Source organism: Candoia aspera, chromosome 6, assembly GCF_035149785.1.
Source record: "Candoia aspera isolate rCanAsp1 chromosome 6, rCanAsp1.hap2, whole genome shotgun sequence".
Classification (NCBI taxonomy): Eukaryota; Metazoa; Chordata; class Lepidosauria; order Squamata; family Boidae; genus Candoia; species Candoia aspera.
Window position 1 is genome coordinate 83589918 of NC_086158.1, and position 20637 is coordinate 83610554.

A 20637-nucleotide genomic window follows, 5' to 3' on the forward strand; every position below is an offset into this window, starting at 1 on the left:
CCTGGATTCTTAATGTGGATCTATATATAGGAAATTGTTTCTGGAATTAACATAGAAGGATGAATCAGGCCTCCTTCAGAAACAGGTAATTGTTTCAAAGCTTATAAGTCTACTTGGCTCTCTAGATCTAGGCTTAAATCTTGTAGTTTAAAAACATCCAATGTAATGTGCTTAAGCATAGCTACTAAAGATATAGATATATATCAAGCTTCATAAGATACCTAATTTTTTCAAAATGAGCTTTTCTGGTGCAGCTTTAGATACAAATTACTTAGGAGCTTTTTAAAAACTTTAATAATACATTGTTCTTGAAAAGCAGTCGGATGTCAAGTGAGGTATTTTTTGGCTTGGCATCCTGTTCCAAGTTAAAGGCCATAAAGAAAGAAACAGATTACTAAGTTTTCCTTGTTTGTTTAATAAAGCATTTATTTGATATTCATTTGCAACCAGTTATGTTTGTTTTAAATGTTTTTTTAATTAGAATGTGTAATTATTTCTTCAGTACGTTTACTGTGATTCTGACCATAATTAATAATTCAGAATAAGGTCATTTGGCAACTGCATCCATTTTCCACTGACAGCCATGAAGTGAATGTAGCTAGGGAGATTAGACTATATTAGGTGAGAATGCTGAGCCCAGGACATTCTGCCCTGCAGTGTTGTGTCCTCATCTCCCTGTGCCTTTATAAGGTGGTGTCCATCAAACACTGGAAGGTTGCAAAACAAAGATTGCAGGGTTGGTAGAACTACCAAAATGGCTTGGAAATGACTTAGCAGGAAATACAGTATAACATATCCAAATTATAACCCAGAGAGGTATTTTTAAGAGGGATGGTTGCAACTTTTGCTTGAAGTAAATGAAATGATGAAATGATATCACATAAAACTGGCTTCTAAAAGATCCAGATGTGCTTTTTTGAAGCATTCTTCTAATAGACATAATAAATTAATAACTGCTTACTCTTGTTGTGAAACCTTATTGGGGGTTCCTGCGATGTGCTTTTATAGAGAAAAGGCTGCTACAATTTAAACAACACAATAATTCATAGGGCCCAGGGGATGACTTAATTGCTTTGGCACAATATAGTTCTATAGGCATAATAACCTTCTGTCCCACTGGATTGCAAGCTTCGTGCTTTTTTGAGGCCATATAATTCCTTGTTGATGAGCTTATGGGATATTGCATCTATCTTGAGTTAATTTCACAGATGGTTTTCTCTCATTCTATAAATGTAAAAAAGTTAGAGGAAAGAGATGGCATCCAACCATTTTTAAAGTTCCTGCTTTCTAAGAAAAGCAGATTCTGAGGATTAAATGATAGACGTGATAGCCTCAGCCACGCACCTTCCCTTTCAAGACAAGTGCTTCTGTTCCATTGTCTGGTTCATTCTTTGCACTAAATCATAAGGAGGTCTGTTTGTTTTGGGTTTGGTGTGATATGAAAACCTATCCCTTGTTTCCAAACCCATGTTTTTTTTTTCTTGAGATCCACTAACGCACAAACAAGCAACATTATGACTTAGCTAGACTTAAGACTACCTGGAGCTGGGTACTCTTGGGTTAGCTAAACTTGCAATAAATGAATAATTTATATTTTGAATAGCTTTTTAGAGAATAGTCTGGGATTTCCCTGTTTCTTGGTTCCTGGATGTTTCTTTCCTCTTTTCTCTAGGCAGCACACATCTGCATTTGTTCCCTCAACTGGAAGAATTTACTCTTTTGGTCTTGGAGGTAATGGACAATTAGGCATGGGAACAACCAGTAACAGGAAAAGTCCCTTTCCAGTTAAAGGAAATTGGCTTCCATACGGTGGCCAGATTCCACTAAATTCAGGTGATTACACCTATGCTTTATTTGTCTGAAGTGTTATTGGGTTGAAGTGCTTTTAGAGATATTAGCTGGGTTCACACATTATTCTACTATATCATGTGATTTATTTGTTGGCTTAGTCTATTGTGTTTCCGTTTGAAGACATTGTTTATGCTTTTCATGTTGTGCAAACCCAGCTTGTTGTAGTTTAATGAACAAACTTTGACTAATCCATGACTTGGTATATTCAAACCATCTCATTGTGATAAATAATTATACAGTTCTTGATAGCATATCTCTGTCTCATTAAAATATCTTTATTAAGCATACAGTAGAACAATACATTGCAACATGACTTTTAAATCATTTCTATAATGTATAAGGAAAATCCAGTCCTTCGGAAAGTGCCAGCCCCCAATTTGTTCTGTGAGTATAAAGGTATAAAGTATAAAATAGTATCAAGTATGAGTATCAAGTATGAGTATAAAAAATAATTGTAAATATAATACAAACAGAAACTGTTCCTGTTGTTAAACCCTGGAATAAAATATGAAATATCTGTTGAGTTAGCTCACGTGTAAGAGTTAGAGAAGTTACATTTCTTAAAATTATTTTCATTTATACCTAAATAAAGGAGCTATTCCATTCAAGATATCCTTATTTTAATTATAGATGGTGAAGATTATTATTGTGTAAAGAGGATTTTTTCTGGTGGAGACCAAAGCTTTTCACATTATGTTACTCCACAGGTATGTTATTTATTTATTTTGATTTGTACGCTTGTTTGTGTTTCACTAAGTATAATGCTTAAACTTGATAGCAGAAACTTTGGCTTAATGTTGGGGGGGTGTTCCATTTCAGGAACATAATTGGTGTATCTGTTGTATATTAGTTTGCTTAAAATATTTTTTTCCAAAAAGATTTTCCTAAAACTTAAATTGTTAGATAATTGTATAATTTGTTTCTGAGTATATCTCTGTAAGTATTGAATTTGATTATGTGCCATCAAGTCATTTTCAACTCCTGGCAACCACACAGATAGATTTTCTCCATGATGATCAGTCTCCTATCAGGTCCTTTAGGTCTTCCGAGGTGCACCCATCGCCACTGTAACTGAGTCCATCCACCTTGCTGCTGGTTGTCCTCTTCTTCTCTTTCCTTCCACCTTTCCCAGCCCTGGAGCCTTCTCTAGGGAGCTAGGTCTTCTCATAATGTGTCCAGTGTAGGATAATTTGAACCTGAATTATTTTATTATTGTGTAATCATTACATGATTTCTTGCTGAATATCTGTGATATTGTTTGGAGCAAAAACAGGCAAACTTTGAAAGGCTGGGTTCCTAACACCTGTCTGACATTTCTAGAACATTAGAACGTTAAACATTTACTTATTCAGAACTTTCAAACGTGAAGGGCTTCTAGTTACAATCAAATTAATCTTTTTTCATTTTCAGACTGAAAAGTAGAAATATTTATAGTTTTGCAGTCTGAGACAATGCTTAGGTTAGGAAAAAGCTATAAAACTAGAAGTATGATTCCATACGGATAAAATACTTTCTCAACCAAGTGCAGATCAGTATTCGTTATAGCGTTGTGTAGGGTATTTCCTGATTTCACAGGCATGTGATTTTTCGTTATCTCATAATTGCCTTTCATTCCGGAGGACAATCAGTTCCTTTCCTATGAAATACTCTAATCCCTAAAATACCCTAAAAGGAGTTTATAAGCCTTTTTGGATGAGCTTCCTGGCCTTTTAAAATCTGATGCATTAACCTGGCACTAGCAGTTTCATGTTAGAAAGTGTGAGCCTGCCTAAATTGAACAAAAGCAGATACTAGCCCACATCTTACTTTAAAACAATAAATCAGAAGATCTTACCTACATTTTGTCACCTATACAAAAACATAAAAAGTGGTCAAGAGATGGAGTGGTTTAGAAATAAAAACAGGACAAGGTATAAAAGCTTGAGGGATTGTGTGTGGTTTTATTGTTACTTAGATTGTTTTTATGATACTAATCAATGATTTTATTGTTAAATGTTGTGTAGTAAAACACTGCTGGCTGGCTTGAGTGCAGGTGTAAATAAGACGATAAGTAAATTATTACAGCTCTGAGTCTAGCGGTTTGCACTTTATGAAACAATTTCTATAATTTACCGCTTAAATACAGGATTTGGTGCCAGCAGATGACTTCAGATATCCCAGTGCTTCAAAACAGATCTGGACTGTGAATGAAGCTTTCATTCAGAGATTAGTAAACTATTCGTCTTCAGGTGCAGGGAGACTCCCTGTGGAGATAGCAAAGTAAGAATTATTCCTACTTTTTGACAAATCCTATGAACAATAAAGACGTGTGCTTTATCTGATCATACACAATCAGTTCTTACGTTGGAATAAATTAGTCTTATGTCATCATCCAGAGCCATAAAATAAAGACTCTGGAATTGAACTTAACTCCTGGTGACCACATGGGCATATCTTACATGTTTTTTTTGGCACCAATATGAAAGTGGCTTGCCATAAAATAACGTTTTAGGCATCCCAGTCTAGACTTTAGCCATGGAATTTTCTGGTGGCCTCCTATCCAAGTACTAACCAGATCCAACTCTGCTTAACCATTTTCACAATTAGTCAAGTGAGCTAAATGCAGCCTTCTGAACTGCACAGCTGTGTGCTGCCTAGTTTTTGGGAGATGTTTTGTTTCAAAATAATTGCTCTGATACTGAAATCTAATCTTGATTTCCCAGCATTGTGGGATCTATAGCTCAGGTCCATTAGTGGTTTGAACCGTGATGCAGGGAGAGTGAAAGATTGGCTTCTCATAAATTCAGTTCAAGCAAAATTCCTCCAATCGCTAAAGGCTCTTTGTATATATGCCCATAGATACCCTATTCTATCTTTTAAAAAGTATTTTAATTTTGAACAGAATTAAAATGGAAGCTGGCATGCTGCAAAACAAAACACCATTGTTTGTTTCTGGGAGTTCCACACAGGCCCCATAGTGGCTCTCAGAGAATAAAAATGGTTTCAGGCTCTAGATCCACCTGCAGAGAAAATAGATTAAAGGCAGTTGGGAATCTGATGAGTATTCTGAAAGGCTAGAGATGGGGAGCAATTTTGCCATTGGCCTTCTGAGGAATAGCTGTTTTATGACTAGTTGTACTCTCTGCGGCAGTCCTGTGAACAGGCAGTGTCCCCCATGTGACAGCCATTTTGCTTGAATGCCTGTGACATTCTCTCAAAATACAAAATGTGTCCACTAGCCGAACAAAGAATATTTACTCAGAACAACAGGAGAGGCTTTTCTGAAGATGCCTTGGATAACGGAAGCTCAAGTATTAGGAGGATGGGAAATGTACTCCTTAAGGCAGTTTATTTCTCCCAGGAGATGCAAAAATGACGGAGCCCCCCACTTCTTCGTGTATTTCATTGGATTACATACCTTTTACTGGAATGTGACATTTATATAAACAACAACAACAATACTAATAATTTTATTAAATGTATATGCTGCCTGACTGGGCGGTTTACAAATTGTGAAAAACATTTAAAAACAAAACAAAAAGGTACTAAGATGTCAGAGATAACAAACCCAGATGGGAACAAAGAAAAAGAAGAAAAGGGTGCTTCAGTCACACTCACTACATGTTTTTTCTTTTTTCTTTTGTAATAGTGAAATAGATGGAACGTTTTCTTCCGCTGGCTGCCTAAATGGAAGCTTTTTAGCTGTCAGGTCAGTGGATAATAAATACATAATTGAATGAAATCCTGAACATTTGTTTATTTAAAATATAAAAAATAAGTACAAAGCAACATTTATTTTTCTTTCTGTAGCAATGACGATCACTACAGAACGAGTGCCAGATTCTCAGGGGTGGATATGAATGCTGCCAGACTTTTATTTCACAAACTTATACAGCCAGAACACCCACATATATCTCAGCAGGTTGGCCTTAAAAATCTTTTCAAGTTCATTTTTGATTCCATTGTGACATAAGTGCTACTCTGGGTTAACATTCTTGTTGTTGTTTACAGGGAAATTTAAATTGCAAATGTAATACGTTTTGATTTAAAATTTATTTTCTCAATTGTCAGAACGTGTGATGAAAACACACCTTTAATAGTATTTAGAATTTCGTTAAGATGGTTTGCACAGCATCATTGAATGATAAATAACGTAGTAGAAATCTGGTTTCTTTCTACTTTTGATTCAAACTTGTGTAACAAGCTATGGTCTCCAGCCAAAATAACCCCTTTAAAGTAGTTGGAATTTGGCTAGTGAATCTCAGCTTCCTTTAACTGGTTTAATCTTAATCTGTTACTGGCCTGCCTGGATGTGCTGCCTGGATATAAGGAGGAAAGTTGACAGTGAAATAATTCATGTAGTTAAGAGGTTGTTGCTAGTGTTTTCACAGATCTTTTTATTTCATCTCATTTCTCACCCCCACCCATATCTTTTCCATTCTGGCTGTTCAGCCCTGCAACACCCTTGTGAAGGCATACACACGTATACAGAGGCATACATTCCCATATTTTCTTTCTGGATAAGCAGTGTTATGCAAGTGCAAAAAAGGAGTAAGAACTCATGAACCAAAGAAAGTAAGGCATGACATACATACATACATACATACATTACTAGTTTACATCAACAGCATTAACTTCTGACGTAGCCAATTCTCATTTTCCTGTAACAAAATTTGCAGAAGCAGACTCATAGCCATTTTTCTTCCTTTGACAATCATTTCTTTCTCATAACAGGCCACATAGTAATTGCTACATTTCTACCAGCATTTGCACATCTCAAAATTTCTCCACCCATTTCCACATTTTTTGTAAACATTCTACCAAGCTATACAAATTCATATACTTATCATGTTTTTACTGATATATAACTTAAAATGGTTCACTCCATTTTTCTCTGTCAAACACAATTTCCTTGTTTTTTTATGTGTTAATTTTCAGACAGATCCATGCATCCCTCCTTTGGGGGGGTGATGGGCAGTGATAAAAATTTGACAAATAAATAAATAAATCATACAGTCTATTATCATTCATTGTATATCAGTCTCAGCCAGCTACATAGCATCATCTGCCTAAAAAGCACAGCTGATTCATATCCCCAACCAACATACCTCTAATGTCACCACAAACATTTCTTACATGTGTCCATAAATACACAACTGAGGGGATGTTGTACATCTTCTTACACCCTGTTCAGTGATGAACCCGTAGCTAAGCATTCCATTAATTTTCTTACATGATTAATCTCATCATGTGCTATTCTTATTTCATTCAGCAACCAAAAGTGAGTTGGGGCAGAACCCTAACCCTAAACTTTCTCCAATTCATACTTTTCTTAAAGCCACCCTGTAATTCCCAAATGTTACAAGAGGTTACAGTCAAAATTTTGCCAAATGCCTTTTCAGGCACACTTTATAAACAAATCCTCCTTTCGCATAGAAAAATAGTGTTGGCCCTTTGAGATAGTCCAGACAAGAAGCACGCACAGTAGTACTAGCCCTATCTTTATTGTAAGGTTACATTAACAGAATCTTGCAAGTCTGAAGGTACATCTCTGCCCCCTCACGTTTGCAGTCCAAGAAACAGGAGGGTCCCTTCTGAGATGTTTGCCACATCCCCATTCCTTCTGCAGACTCAGCTACCACTTACCTGACTCTTGCCTGGTCTACGGCTCTTCCTTGTCTCCCGAGGTCATTCCCACGTACCGTTACAAATAGTGAAAACACTCTTCCATATGTCAGGCACAGATGCAGTCTTCGCACATACATTAAACAAGTCACTCAACCTCTCCTATAAGCAAAGCACATACATAGTTTAACATTTCTCTGTCATGTTTTTGGTCAATTCAGACTTTCACAGAATACAGAAGGAAAGAGTAGAGTAAGTTATTAGCCTTACTTGCATCTGTGCCACATGCAGCATTCTCTGATAATGGTTTAGATTAATGTTTTTCAAAATTGGCAGCTTTAAGATGTGTGGACTTCAACTCTCAGAATTCCCCAGCCAGTATAGATTGTGCTGGTCAGTTTGGACAAATTTTGCCAGCATGCTAGAAGTGCAGCCAAAGCCTAGTTTTTCACATGGTGTTCTATGCAAGGTAGGTTCTCTAATCTATCTCTAATCTAGAGACTACCTGTGCTGTTGCCTGCATTTCACCAACTTGGAGAACCATGCGTTGTGTATAGTTTGTTTGTTTGTTTGTTTATTTAAGAATGTTTACATAGAATAAAAGACTAATCAAAAGTAAAGAAGGCAGGCAGGCAGTCTAAAGTTTAGAAATATATGAAAGACTTCTGATCTTCTTTTCATGTGCATTGTGTATGATTGACTACAGGCATTTTGACTCATATCTAAAGAGGCATATGTGTTAAAAGCAAGCAAATTTCCTTTTAGTAAGCTAAAGTAGTTTCAAAGTTGGAATTATATTGTTTGACCTAAGATTAGAAATTTCCTGAGCCATCCATTTCCTTTTTTTCCATTTCTTTTGCAGCAATCCACCATATTCGTTCTAGTCTAGTAAGTCTCAAGTAAAGGTTAAGATTATTCTTGGATTTCTTTAGATAAAAAGAAATCACAGTAGAATGGCCTGTGGCCTGAAAAGATTGGAGGAATGGTTTGATGGAGTGACACTTTAGAATTTTGTTTTGTTTTGCTGAATAGGCAATTTCAGAAGAGAATGAGTGGTGTTCTCTGTCATTTTGTCAGAGATGATGATACAGTGAAGTCTTATTTGCTATTAGTTCCTGCAAAGTCCTTGGGGATAACAGTAAGGAATTTGCAAAGCAGGTGGGTGGGTAGACAACAGCAAACAAATATAATGTGAAGCAAACTACAATTTTCTTCAACAAAATATGGTTAAACAAAACGGTGTTAATATTATATTCAAATGCAGCAAATAAATCTATTTTTAGTAGCAGTGGTATCCCCAGGGTATAGTTTAAAAAGTCAAGAGGGCGGCCACAATAGGGCAACACATAAAACCGGGCAGAGCTTCGATTGCACTGTCAGAGCTGCTGTTTTTCCTTTTTTGACCATAATCTGGGGATACCCCTGTTTAGTAGCATTTGTTATTCTCTGGAACAGAAATAAGTGGCCACAGTTATACTAGCTTTATTTAAAAATACTTACTTTGCTTTTAAAAATAAGTTTTATGTTCAGCTGTGTTTTTAATTGCAAGAGGTATAGTATGCACCTTTTTGTATTATTCTTACTGATTTATTCTCCTAGAACGTGCTTTTAACTTAAAACTAGATTCTGTCTTGCACAACATCCCCAGGTGGCAGCCAGCTTGGAAAAGAATCTTATTCCTAAACTGACCAGCTCCTTGCCTGATGTGGAAGCCCTAAGACTATTTCTAACACTGCCAGAATGCCCCTTAATGAACGAGGCAAACAATTACATGACTTTGGCTATTCCATTTGCAACTGCTATTGCGAATCTAGAAAAAGCTCCATTGAAAGTACTTGGTAAGGCTGGTTTTGTTTAATGTCAATTATGAAAGCCTGGGTGTTAATCTGCTGCAAAGAATGAGTACATTGCAAAACTTGAGAAGTTGTGTATGTTCCTTTTACCTGTTTTTTTGGTTCTTACACTACTGAAGAAAATTATTGTTGTAAATTTACCTTCATATGTATGATATATAAATGGCAATGTTGTGGTTGTTACTGGTTGTAAAATTGTATGTAAAATATAACTTACTTTTGGATTTCCCATATGAAGAGCTAGACCATATTGTTAAGTATAGTTGCTGGTGAAGGACACACGTTAAGAACTAGATAGATTCAGCAGAACACACAGTAATGCATTCTGTCTCTCAGTGACAGTTTATACGCCCCCTCAACCACTATGATATCCTTCTTGTTTATTAGAGGACTTTAAGCACGCTTTTGCACTGGTGCTAGTTTTTTTGGTTGAGCACTTTCAGGAGTTGACACGGGGGGATTTTGCTAGATCCCTTTTGTTATTAGCTGTGGTGTTCCTCAGGATCAGTTTTATCTCGTTTATTTTCAAAGACAGCGCTGACAGTATCCAGCTGTCTGTTTTTCAACTGAGGCTAAGATAGTCCTGAACGTAAAGTTTAGACGAAATGATTGATGTCATGTAGGCTAACAACTTGTTAGGTAAGATAGAGTTGTAGGCATCTGATCAAGCTAATCCGGCAGTGGATATACAACTTCTTTCAGGTGACAGTGTGTTTTGGCCAAAGGGTCAAGGTCCCATTTTAAGGGTGGTTCTAGGGTTTATTGTTGCTTTTGGAGGGTCACATCTCTTCTGCCACCAATACTGCCTTTGACCAGTACCTGGTATACAGCAACTGGCAGCTGCCAATTAGCCTTTTGTTCTGTGCTTTGCTAAGCATGTACTCTGCCCCTGTACAAACTGCACTGGTTTCCAGACATAAGCCAAAGATGCTTAAACACTCTCCTCCATTTGATCGTTCTGTGCTGGCCACATGACCCGGAAGTGTCCTATGGACAACGCCAGCTCCAAGGCTTAGAAACGGAGATGAGCACCGCCCCCTAGAGTCGGACTCGACTGGACTTTACGTCAAGGGAAACCTTTACCTTTACCTTTAAATGTTATTTCAGTTCATTGTTTTTAAAGATGGGTTTCTTCCTGTTTTAATTTAATATGTTTGCCTGATTGATATCTTAGTATATTTTACTTCCTATGTCATCGTAGAAGTTTTTTATGACCTGGAAGCAACTAAAAAGTTTTTAATTAAAACATACAATACAGTAAATGGATGTTCTGTTTGATGTAGGGTTAAACAGTAGATGAAATGAGGTCATAGAGAATGTTAAATAAAAACAAATCCAGTAAGTGCAGAATGTTTCAGTCTGCGAGTATAATTGCCACCTTTTTGCCTGTCTGTAGAAAACTGGTGGTCTGTATTGGAATCTCCACTGTTCCTCAGAATAGTGGAACTTTACAAAGATGTTGTGGTCCATCTTCTGAAACTGTACAAGTTGGGTATCCCTGCTTCAGAGCAAAGAATCTTTGCAAGCTGCCTACATGCTTCCCTCAAAGTTTTGGAAATATTACACAGGGTATGTCTTGGAAATCTGTATTCTTATTTGTAAGTTGAGATTAGTTCAAATTATATCTATCTTGTCTTCAGTGTAACTGATACTAATATTAATTTACAGATCTAGGTTCTTTTCAAGTGTCTTCGTATTTTGTGGACAATTGGAATTTGTTTGGCAACTGTGTAGTTTCACTGGAGGGAACATTTTCTTATTTTCTGATGGAGAGAAATGCTTTGATTTAATAAAACATCTGAATTGGAAATCTAAACAAATGGGCTAATTGCAATTTTACAAGTTCAGTAAAAATTAATATTTAAGCTGGTTAATTAAAAAAAAACTATTTTGCTACAATATGCCAAGCTAAAGCTGAAGTGGTCAGGCTACAGTTCTGAAATACTTGCAGACATTCAATTTTGTTACGTAATATTTATGTAAAGAGCTACAAAGTTAATACCACTTTTTAAAGCCACTGTATTATATTGGCAAGTATCAAGATATTTTTGGGGTACATTTTGATCAAAATACATATTTATGTCTCAAATATTATGTCTTAATTTTTTCAGCATAACTTCTATTTTATGTGTGCGCATGCGCACACACCACACAAGTAATACTACAAAAATTCAAACAGAATTTTGCCACAATTGCATTCTGTAACCAGTTTCTATGATTTAACAAAGATGTTTGTATCCCATAATTACAACAAAAATTAAAAAACCCTAATTGTATCTATTAAAAAGAATCAATTTTTTTCCATCTCCTTTTTAATGCTGTTGTTTCAAAATTCTCCAAAATTCTAGGAAGGATGAATGGCAGAGGCAGTGGTTCAAAATGCTGTACAGCAATCATTATTATGCTTCTGTTTCTGGTCATAATAAAGTTCTAAAAATTATTGTGATGTTTTGCTATATCTGCATATAGAAAATTAGGAACACAATTAAATTTTTGTTGTTCTTGCCAGCTGTTCAGTCATTTTTTGAGTCAAAGGTAGTTTAACAGTTATGCCACAGAAAAGGGACATTGTTCATATATGAAAATTATCTAGCTTATCTATTCTTATTTATAAAGTTAGCTAAAATTTCATCTGGAAACACACGTTTCAGTTTGGTTAGAAATGAAATATGAAATACTTTTACCAACAGATTCCCTTGCATTTTTTAAAACTTAGGTGAATGAAAGAGGTGGGCATTTAATACAGTATGATAAATTCTACATACACGAAATACAGGATTTGATCGATATAAGAAATGACTACTTTAACTGGATCCAGCAGCAGGCATATGGAATGGTAAACGTCTTAATTTTTGCTCCCACTGTATTTTTAAAATACGCTACATGATTGTGGATAGTGGCAATTCTTGGTTTCTTTCACCTCCAACCATTAATGAGCACGTTGCATGATTTTGCCTATACAAAATTAGGTGCTGGTGAGAAATGTGTGTCATTTTCCTGATGTGTTTTCTTGTAGGGATTTTTCCCCCTGTGGCAGGGTATGTCTAAACAGATTTTTGTTGGGGTAAACTACCTAGAATGGCTCTCAGTTTTCCTGTTATTTCTATTCCTTGATGTAATGTCTCTGTGTAGTTTTTCTGGAAAAGTATTCGATCAGCATTGGAGAGAGTTCTATGCTTTTAAAGTCATACAGGTAGTCCTCACTTACCAACAGTAATTGGGACTGGGAACTCTGTCGCTAAGTGACGTGGTCATACAGCGCAATGGCGTGTGACTGTGCCGACTTAAGACAGCAGCCCTGGCAGTCCCAGTTGCCGTTGTAAGGTGAATCCCACATAGTCAGAATGTCATGTGATCACCATTGGCAACCTTCTGCTGGCCTCCCCATTGACTTTGTTGGAAGCTGGCAGTGAAGGTCACCAGTGGTGACCACACGAGCACCTGACGCTGCAATGGTGTAACTGTGAGCCAGTTGCCAAGCGCCTGAGTCACGATCACATGACCACAAGGATGCTGCAACAGCTGCAACTACGAAGACTGGCCAAAAGTCCCCCTCGTTCAATGCTGTTGTAACTTTGAACGGTTGCTGAGTGAGTGGTCATTAAATGAGGACTACTTGTATCAAGTAGGCAGTGCTGAGTTTTAGACAGAACAGTACCTGAAGTGACATAGACTGCAGTTAGAAGAGAAATTAAGATAAGATGCAGAGCTTGAACTTGTTTGGTTGCTTGTAATTGCAAACTAAGATTGTATCCAGTGGCCCCATTGATTTATCTAAAGTGTTGGAGCTCCTGCGTTGCAGAAGATAATATCCAGTTAAATACAATTTAAAAAAGAACCCTTTTGCTCCGGATTAAAAAAAGGTAAAGATGTCCTCGAGTCAAGCTGCAGGAGATCAGCGGCGGCAGCAGTAGCACAGAAACAGTTCCCGCTCTTCTAGGATGTTTCTCTTATGAATCTCTGCTGCCCTGGGATTCCATGGTGACTGCCCATTTAATTACTAGCCAAATACTGACCTGTCTGGACCAGGAGAATGGAGGGCTCTTTTGAATTCCAGAAGAGAGTCTCCTGCAAGCATTCGTAGAAAAATTCCAAAGAACACCCCCCTTTTTACTTGGGGTGGGGAAGGAAAAAATGCCATGTAGCTTTTTAAGAGAGTGGCTGCCGTAAACCGGTTCCTCACGTCAGACTAATAAACACATTTTGTTGAGGCACTTCCTTATCTTCTTCACATTTCATATTTAGCTTTGTTTTCTGTATTAAGAAAATCCATCTTGCTGGTCCGTTAGACACTTGACAGACATGAATCAGTGTTACGTGCATAGTGTACTTTTAAAAAATCATGTAAGGTGCAACCTGGAAAACAGTGATATATTTGTGTTGGAAATGTGCTAGATTTCCTGGATTGCGAGTGTCTCTTGCTCAGAAATGTTTATCTCAAGTTTCTGGGGTGTTTCTTGTTTGTGCTGTCAAGCATTAATTGAGGTAATAGCCAAGGTCAGAACATGGTCTCTTAGTTTATGTTGAAATTTGTACTGAGTCTGAGCTTTAAAGCTAAATGTCTTGGAACTGCAAAACCTTTGCATCACTAAATGGCTTTAATCAAAATGCTAAGACCTTTTCAAGACACCGTTCTGCCCTCAGATCTCTTCGTGATTTATTCAGGTCTGTTGCACTGTGTACAGTATCCTTGTTTGACTTCACACCATTGCAATGAAGTATGACATCTGTTGTTTCTCCACTTCTCCAATTCGGCAACAGCAGTCTCTGAAATCACCGCTGCCATCCCACTATGTACGGATTGTATTTTTAGATCAGAAATCTCTCTTTCCCTGTTCTTGTATCTCAAGTCTGAAATATTTTTGGAATTGCTTTGGAGAGTAGCTGAGTGGCCAGTTAGGATAAATACGTTAGAAATATTGATTGATAAACATATTTCTGCTGCTAATAACTCAAGAAATGGAAAGCTGTGTTTATTTTTCCCCATTAAGAGTAACCTGGTGTTACTTTACTGAAGCCTTTAAGGAGGATTGGAGAAAATATTGGGAATAAACGTTCTAAGTGTCTGATACCTTAAAGCTGGAGAGCCCTATCCTTCAACAGCAAACTGACTCATTTGTTGGCATGACTTTGTTAGTACTTGCCTTTCTGTTTCTGCCTCATCCTTTCACCTAACAATTTTGTTCATGCTCTGCAAAGTTCAGAAGTGAAAACACTAGAATTTTATTATTAAGAGCCTGGAGTGGCCAAGAACCATAAATAGGATACAAGAAACTCAAGAAAAATCAAAGGACACTCCAGCACGGCACTGGCATTCAGTGCACAGAACCTGTATAGAGGCAATGATATCCTTGGGGGTGGCATTGTTCTGCTCTAGTGATGTGCTAGAGGGACTGACATGGAAGTGATATGCCTGTCTTAGTCTTGGCTCATTGACTTAGTTATATGTAGGCATAGAGCAACGTGGGTGTTTTAGAGAGACATAGACCAGGAGTGCTTATTCTTGGGATTTGGCCCTGTAAGAAGGTGGAAATGTACATGCCAAAACTAACCATGTCTTTTCGTCTTAATTACTGCTGCCTTTTGTGCATTGTTGTGAGTAGGATATCAGCCATGGATTAAATGAGGTAAGCGATTATTTGATTTGCAGAGTAACAGTTTAGAAACCAGACACAGTGAAGTTCATTTCTTGGGTTTGCTCATAGACCTTGAGGTTACCCTGAAAAATATTACCAGATCTGGATGGGTTGAGCTACCAAAGAAGAAATTGCATGTAATTAATATATAATTAATAAAGATTCCCAGATGCATCTTTTGACTCATGTTTAAACTTAGCTTCCTGTTGTACTCAACCTTGATTTCATTAATTAAACAATATTTTTTTCAGAATTTTTTTTCTTTTACTTCCTGCAGTAATTCTTCTCCTTTTTCTTTTTAGCTGTCAGATGGACCAGTTACAATTTGCACCTATCCCTTTGTATTCGATGCACAGGCAAAAACAACACTCTTGCAAACAGACGCTGTCCTGCAGATGCAGGTAAATTAGTATGGCTTTACTATTTTTAAAATAATGTACAAAGCAAGTATGATTATTCCTTGATTAATTTAACTAAAAAGTGTGCGCTTTGCTTTTTCAGAATAAGTAGCTTCTCCTGCATCTTCATTATTTGAAAGGTGCTTTGTAGTCCCATTTCTTCTAAAAGAGGAACCACAGGAACGGGTTTTGACTGAGGATCACACTTGGCCTTGAGTGGCTTGCTGTGGGCGTCGCATCCCAGAGTGGGAAGAGATATTGGTATAGTCAGAACCAAAGCTAAATATTATTGAATTCAGTTGACATATGTAAATGCATACCAATCACACTATTCCCTTTCTGGGATGAGAACTGTTATACAAAGTCTAGAAGTAAGAAATGAGTAAGCCAAATAATTAAGGCAAGAGGTAAGGGGAAAAAAGAAATATTGATCGCTTCCATTTATACTGACACTATTTACTATGCCCCTCCATATCTATCTATCCTTGAAAACCATCTTTGTTTTTAGCACATCCGTAAGCTGCTTTTACACTGCCTTTTTCTCACCACTCATTTGGAGGCTCTCATCAACTGCAGTCATGATTTTTTGGGTCTTCTTCTTCTCAACCCATTAATCCCTCCTTCATATATTTGTTTTCAATTCAGGCCTTACAGATTCTCTCTGTATGACCAAAGCTCAACTGATTCACTTTTGTACTCCATCCACATTAATTCATCACCCATTCATTCTTGATCCCATCTCTTTTTGTTCCTTGAGAAATCAATTTCCAGCGCATTGCACTTAACTTTTACGTTTCTTCCAACATTCCAACTCTATTTCATATAACAACGCTATTTTTACTGCTTCTGACAACCATTCCTTCCTTACAGCAGACCATGTGCTATCCACTACATTCTTTTTTTACCAGCTTTCATATATTATAGTTTGCCATTTATATGTAACTTTCTTTTATTCAGTTCATTATTCCTGTCTAACACAACTATCTTGGATCTTTGATATATTTTCAGTTTCATATCGCTAATTACAATGTACAATCTCATATTCTTTTAAATCATTGAGATTCTTAGCCACCTACATGGATCATCTACGTAAAAAATATAGCTTGTTCATATCCCCATCAACACTCCCAAATATTTCTTATATATTTCTCTATAAATACATTAAGCAACCAAGGGGACATTATCCAAACTTACCTTATACCTGCTCAGTACAGGTAGTCCTCGTTTAGCGACTGCCTTGTTTAGTGACTGTTTGCAGTTATGACAATGATGAAAAAGTAACTTTACAACCAGCCCTCACATTTGTGACCTTCACAGGTACGTAAAGCAAAGGAAAGCTGAAGTAAGATCATAAGCTCAGTCACGATTTTACTTAGTGACCACTTTGCTTAACAACTGAGTTGCCAGTCCCAGTTGTGGTCACTAAATGAGGACTACCTGTATTGTATCATTTGCTAAGCATTTTTTTCACATATATGCCTGCTTTGCTGGCATCACATACTGCTCTTACTTCATTTAGCAACAGTCAATCAATTTCATACTGGTGCAGACCTTTTATAATTCAAGCTCACTCACTTTATTATGTGCTTTGTCTAAGGCAGCCTTTCTCAACTTTTTGACTCTGGAGGAACCCTTGAAATAGTTTTCAGGCCTCAGGGAACCCCTGCACAGTCAGACTCAGTTATAGGCCGGAAGTTACAAAAGTATTGTACTTGCTTCATGTGTAGGCCTGTATATATGCATTAACTGTGTTCTGAAACTGAAACTGAAGAATGAAACTTACCTCTTTAATGTGAAGATGCCCAAATTTGAGATACTTTTTAAAAATAAATCGTGATCTCCCAGGGAACCCCTAGTGACCTCTCGTGGAACCCGAGGGTTCCACGGAACCTTGGTTGAGAAACCCTGATCTAAGGGAACAAATATTCAATATTTTTCTTTGTCACATTCATACATTGATTAATCTATTACTTGCTGTACAGCAAAAATCTGGTCTACTTCCCCTGTGTGACATGAAGTCCCACGTTTTTTTCATTGTCACCTCTTGTACTTTACAGTCACAAGATTGCCAGATACATTCCCAGGGACATTTAATAAGTTGATCTCCTTGTAGTTCTGACATTCACACTTACTCATTTTTGTTATTTATTAAACAAAGTTATATAGCCGCCTATCTGCCAAAAAGAACTCTTGCTGCTTCTCCCTTTGTAAAGGGGAAGAATAGTGGCATTTTTCCAGCTCTCAGGCAGAGATGTCATCTTCATACAAGTTTAACATATCACATACCAAGTTCATGAACAAAACATCCTTTTTTTTTAACATTTCTCCAGTTATAACATCTGTACTTGCAGCCTTGCCATTTTGCGACTGTCAGCCCAAGAAAATCTCTGGAAGGCTAAAACTACTGTTACCGAGTTTGGCTATAATGGGAGAATCTTGCAAGTCTGATTCTGCTGCACCTCCTCTTTCTTCTTACAGTTCAGTGAATTAGGGAGCTGTCTGTCTGAGCTACTTCCGAATGTTATCTCATCTTGGACTTAAAAAATGCTTCTTCAAAAATGCCCCTTCTGCTTAGGCAATAGATCCTGCGTACTTCTATCAAGGTCCTCTTCCTTACGTCTATAACAGCATTGTTGTAGAGTTGACCCAGTCAAGCCGGACAGGAAACACTTTGCTAAGCTTACAAGAAATCCAAAAATGTGTGTTAAGTAACGTTTATTGAAGAAAGTTAGGGAGCCATAATCAAAATATTCCCAACAACTGTAGTGATTCAACAATAAACCATACTTACATGTATTACAAAGGATATTCAAATCTTCTTGCGTCCTTTTCTACTCTTTGTAATGGACTACATGTCCAGTGGTTGGAAACAGTATGCTTTTCATTTGGGGGGAGCAGATAGAGAAAAATTGCTCTACGGGGAAAATGCTGGAAATCACTTTTAGTATAATTTTACTAGCTTATTATGAATTTTCTTAAACGTTAACTCTGTCTTCGTCCCATGTTCACTACTATTACTGCTACTCTTAAGGCTTTTACTTGGTTTTTCCCAGATGGCTGTTGACCAGGCTCACAGACAGAATTTCTCATCTATTTTTCTCCCAGTATTTGAATCTGTCAATCCATGTCTGATCTTAATTGTGCGCAGAGAAAATATTGTGGGGGATGCCGTGGAAGTCCTAAGGAAAACAAAAAATCTAGATTACAAGAAGCCTCTTAAGGTATGGCATGTTGGAATATTTTAATTTTGTGATGCACACCAGCTTACAATTGTGTTTCTCCCTCCTCTGCTGTTTCCCTTCTAAAGGTTCATCTTGGAAGTGCCTAGGAGGTGGGATGCCAAAATCTTGAGCAGAAAAACACCTGGCTGATAAATGATTCAGTAGTCCCCGCCATTCAAAATTGTAGCCTCCTGAAGCTTTTACTATTACTTTTTAAAGAAAAACAAGACAGGACTGAGGCTTCATTAACATATTTGAATATAGAAAACTAGGACCAATCTGAGATCCATGACAAATTTGCTTCTTTTTCTTGGATAGTCTGTTATCCATGCAACAAATCTGTACTTGGATGTAATAACTATAATGTAGTACGCTAACTTCATTGCCAATGTTAGGTTATTTTTGTAGGTGAAGAAGCTGTTGATGCAGGAGGAGTCCGCAAAGAATTTTTCTTGCTTATTATGAGGGAGCTGTTAGATCCCAAGTATGGAATGTTTAGGTATAACGAAGACTCGAGATTGATCTGGTTCTCAGATAAGGTATGTAATCTGTAGAGGATGGGCTTGCTAGTGTGTTGGCAGCGAATGGATTTTGGTTTGCCTTGCAACCTCACCCTAAGTGTGGTTAAAGAAAGACTTTATTCTAATTGCTCTTCTCTTGTGATTCACGATGGGGTTTCTGCATATGGCTCTGTGCTTCAGCTTGGATGTGCTACCTCTGTCCACGTTTCTAGATCCTCTTAGACAGGTGCATGCAGCTGTCTCTGGTTATGTGCTTTCTGACTGATGCCTGGTATTCGTCACTTGTTGAACAGAAGAACACATGCAGTGGGGGAGCAGGCTCTGTGTTTTGTGCCACTATATCACACTGGGATATGGGATTTTTACACTGTGATTTGTTTTAGTTTAGGAAAACGTAAGTGCTGCTTTTCCATTTGCAAAATTAAAATTAAACATACAGTTAATAGCATTACGTGAAAAACAACAGCATATGCAACATAGCCGCAATGTAATTTGACCATTATGATAGTTGAGGAACAAATAGACCTTAAAAAAAAAGCAAACAGTTAATAAAAAGAATCAAAATTGGCACCAGATGAGCTTCTAGAAAGATAATTCTGCAATGGAGGAGCCATGTGAAAAAAGCCCTGTGCCCGATCATGATCTGTCCTGCTTCAGGAAATGTCTAGAGTTGAAGAAGGGTCTCGGAGAATTATATTGTCACTTCAGCCAGATTGAGTGGGAAACAGCATATAAACCTTTGTCCTAAGCAGCTTTAGAGATTGAAAGATAAGAACCAGCATCTTAATTAGTGCTCAAAGTGGACAAAGGAAGGTATTTATTTATTTAATTTATATAGCCTCCTATCTCAAACCAGTGACTCTGGGAGGCTAACAATGATAAAAACAAACAAAAACAATACCAAAAAATTAAATATAAATATAAATACAGCTGAGCGATCTTAAAAGCCATTGGTTTTAGCACAACCATGAAATGGGGCCCTTCACACACTCAGGGCCCCAGGCCCAGGCACAAAGCCAGGTCTTCAAGGCCTTCCGAAAAGCCAGTAGGCTCAAGGCCATCCTAATCTCGGGAGGAAGGATGTTCCAGAGGGCAGGCGCCACAGCAGAAAAGGCACGTCTCCTGGTCCCCACCAGCTGACATTCCTTGGCTGACAGGACCCGGAGCATGCCCATCCTGCCAGACTGGATTGGATGGGTAGAAACAACTGGGGAAAGATGGTCCCTCAGGTAACCCGGTTCCAAGCCATGAAGGGCTTTGAAGGTGACAACCAGCACCTTGAATTGCACCCGGAAACACATCGGCAATGCAGCTCCCGAAGCAATGGTGTTACGTGTGCCAAGTAGCCAACACTATTTACAACCCGGGCAGCTGCATATTGTACCAGCTGAAGCTTCTGAATGCTCTTCAAGGGCAGCCCCATGAAGAGCGCGTTGCAATAGTCCAAATGGGAGGTCACAAGGGCGTGAGTGACAATGAGTAATGCCTCCTGGTCCAGGAATGGGTGCAACTGGCACACACCCGAAGGTGTGCAAAGGCCCTCTTAGCCACGG

The 20637-nt window shown here is 37.7% G+C and overlaps 1 protein-coding gene across 7 annotated transcripts in view; it reads left to right on the forward strand.

Annotated features, from left to right (window-relative positions):
* The window catches only part of HERC4 (HECT and RLD domain containing E3 ubiquitin protein ligase 4), a 41560-nt gene that overhangs the window by 13148 nt on the left and 7775 nt on the right, over window positions 1-20637 (forward strand). For 2 of the 7 annotated variants that reach the window (XM_063307555.1, XM_063307556.1), the window contains 11 exons: window positions 1673-1833; window positions 2482-2558; window positions 3977-4110; window positions 5480-5539; window positions 5641-5752; window positions 9104-9293; window positions 10705-10877; window positions 12025-12144; window positions 15247-15345; window positions 18396-18563; window positions 18959-19102. In XM_063307555.1, the coding sequence (XP_063163625.1) occupies window positions 1673-1833; window positions 2482-2558; window positions 3977-4110; window positions 5480-5539; window positions 5641-5752; window positions 9104-9293; window positions 10705-10877; window positions 12025-12144; window positions 15247-15345; window positions 18396-18563; window positions 18959-19102 (1438 nt within the window). Of the gene's footprint in view, window positions 1-1672; window positions 1834-2481; window positions 2559-3976; window positions 4111-5479; window positions 5540-5640; window positions 5753-9078; window positions 9294-10704; window positions 10911-12024; window positions 12145-15246; window positions 15346-18395; window positions 18564-18958; window positions 19103-20637 lie in introns of those variants that run through there. The other 5 variants (XR_010068236.1, XR_010068235.1, XR_010068234.1 and 2 more) reach the window with 5 other exon arrangements.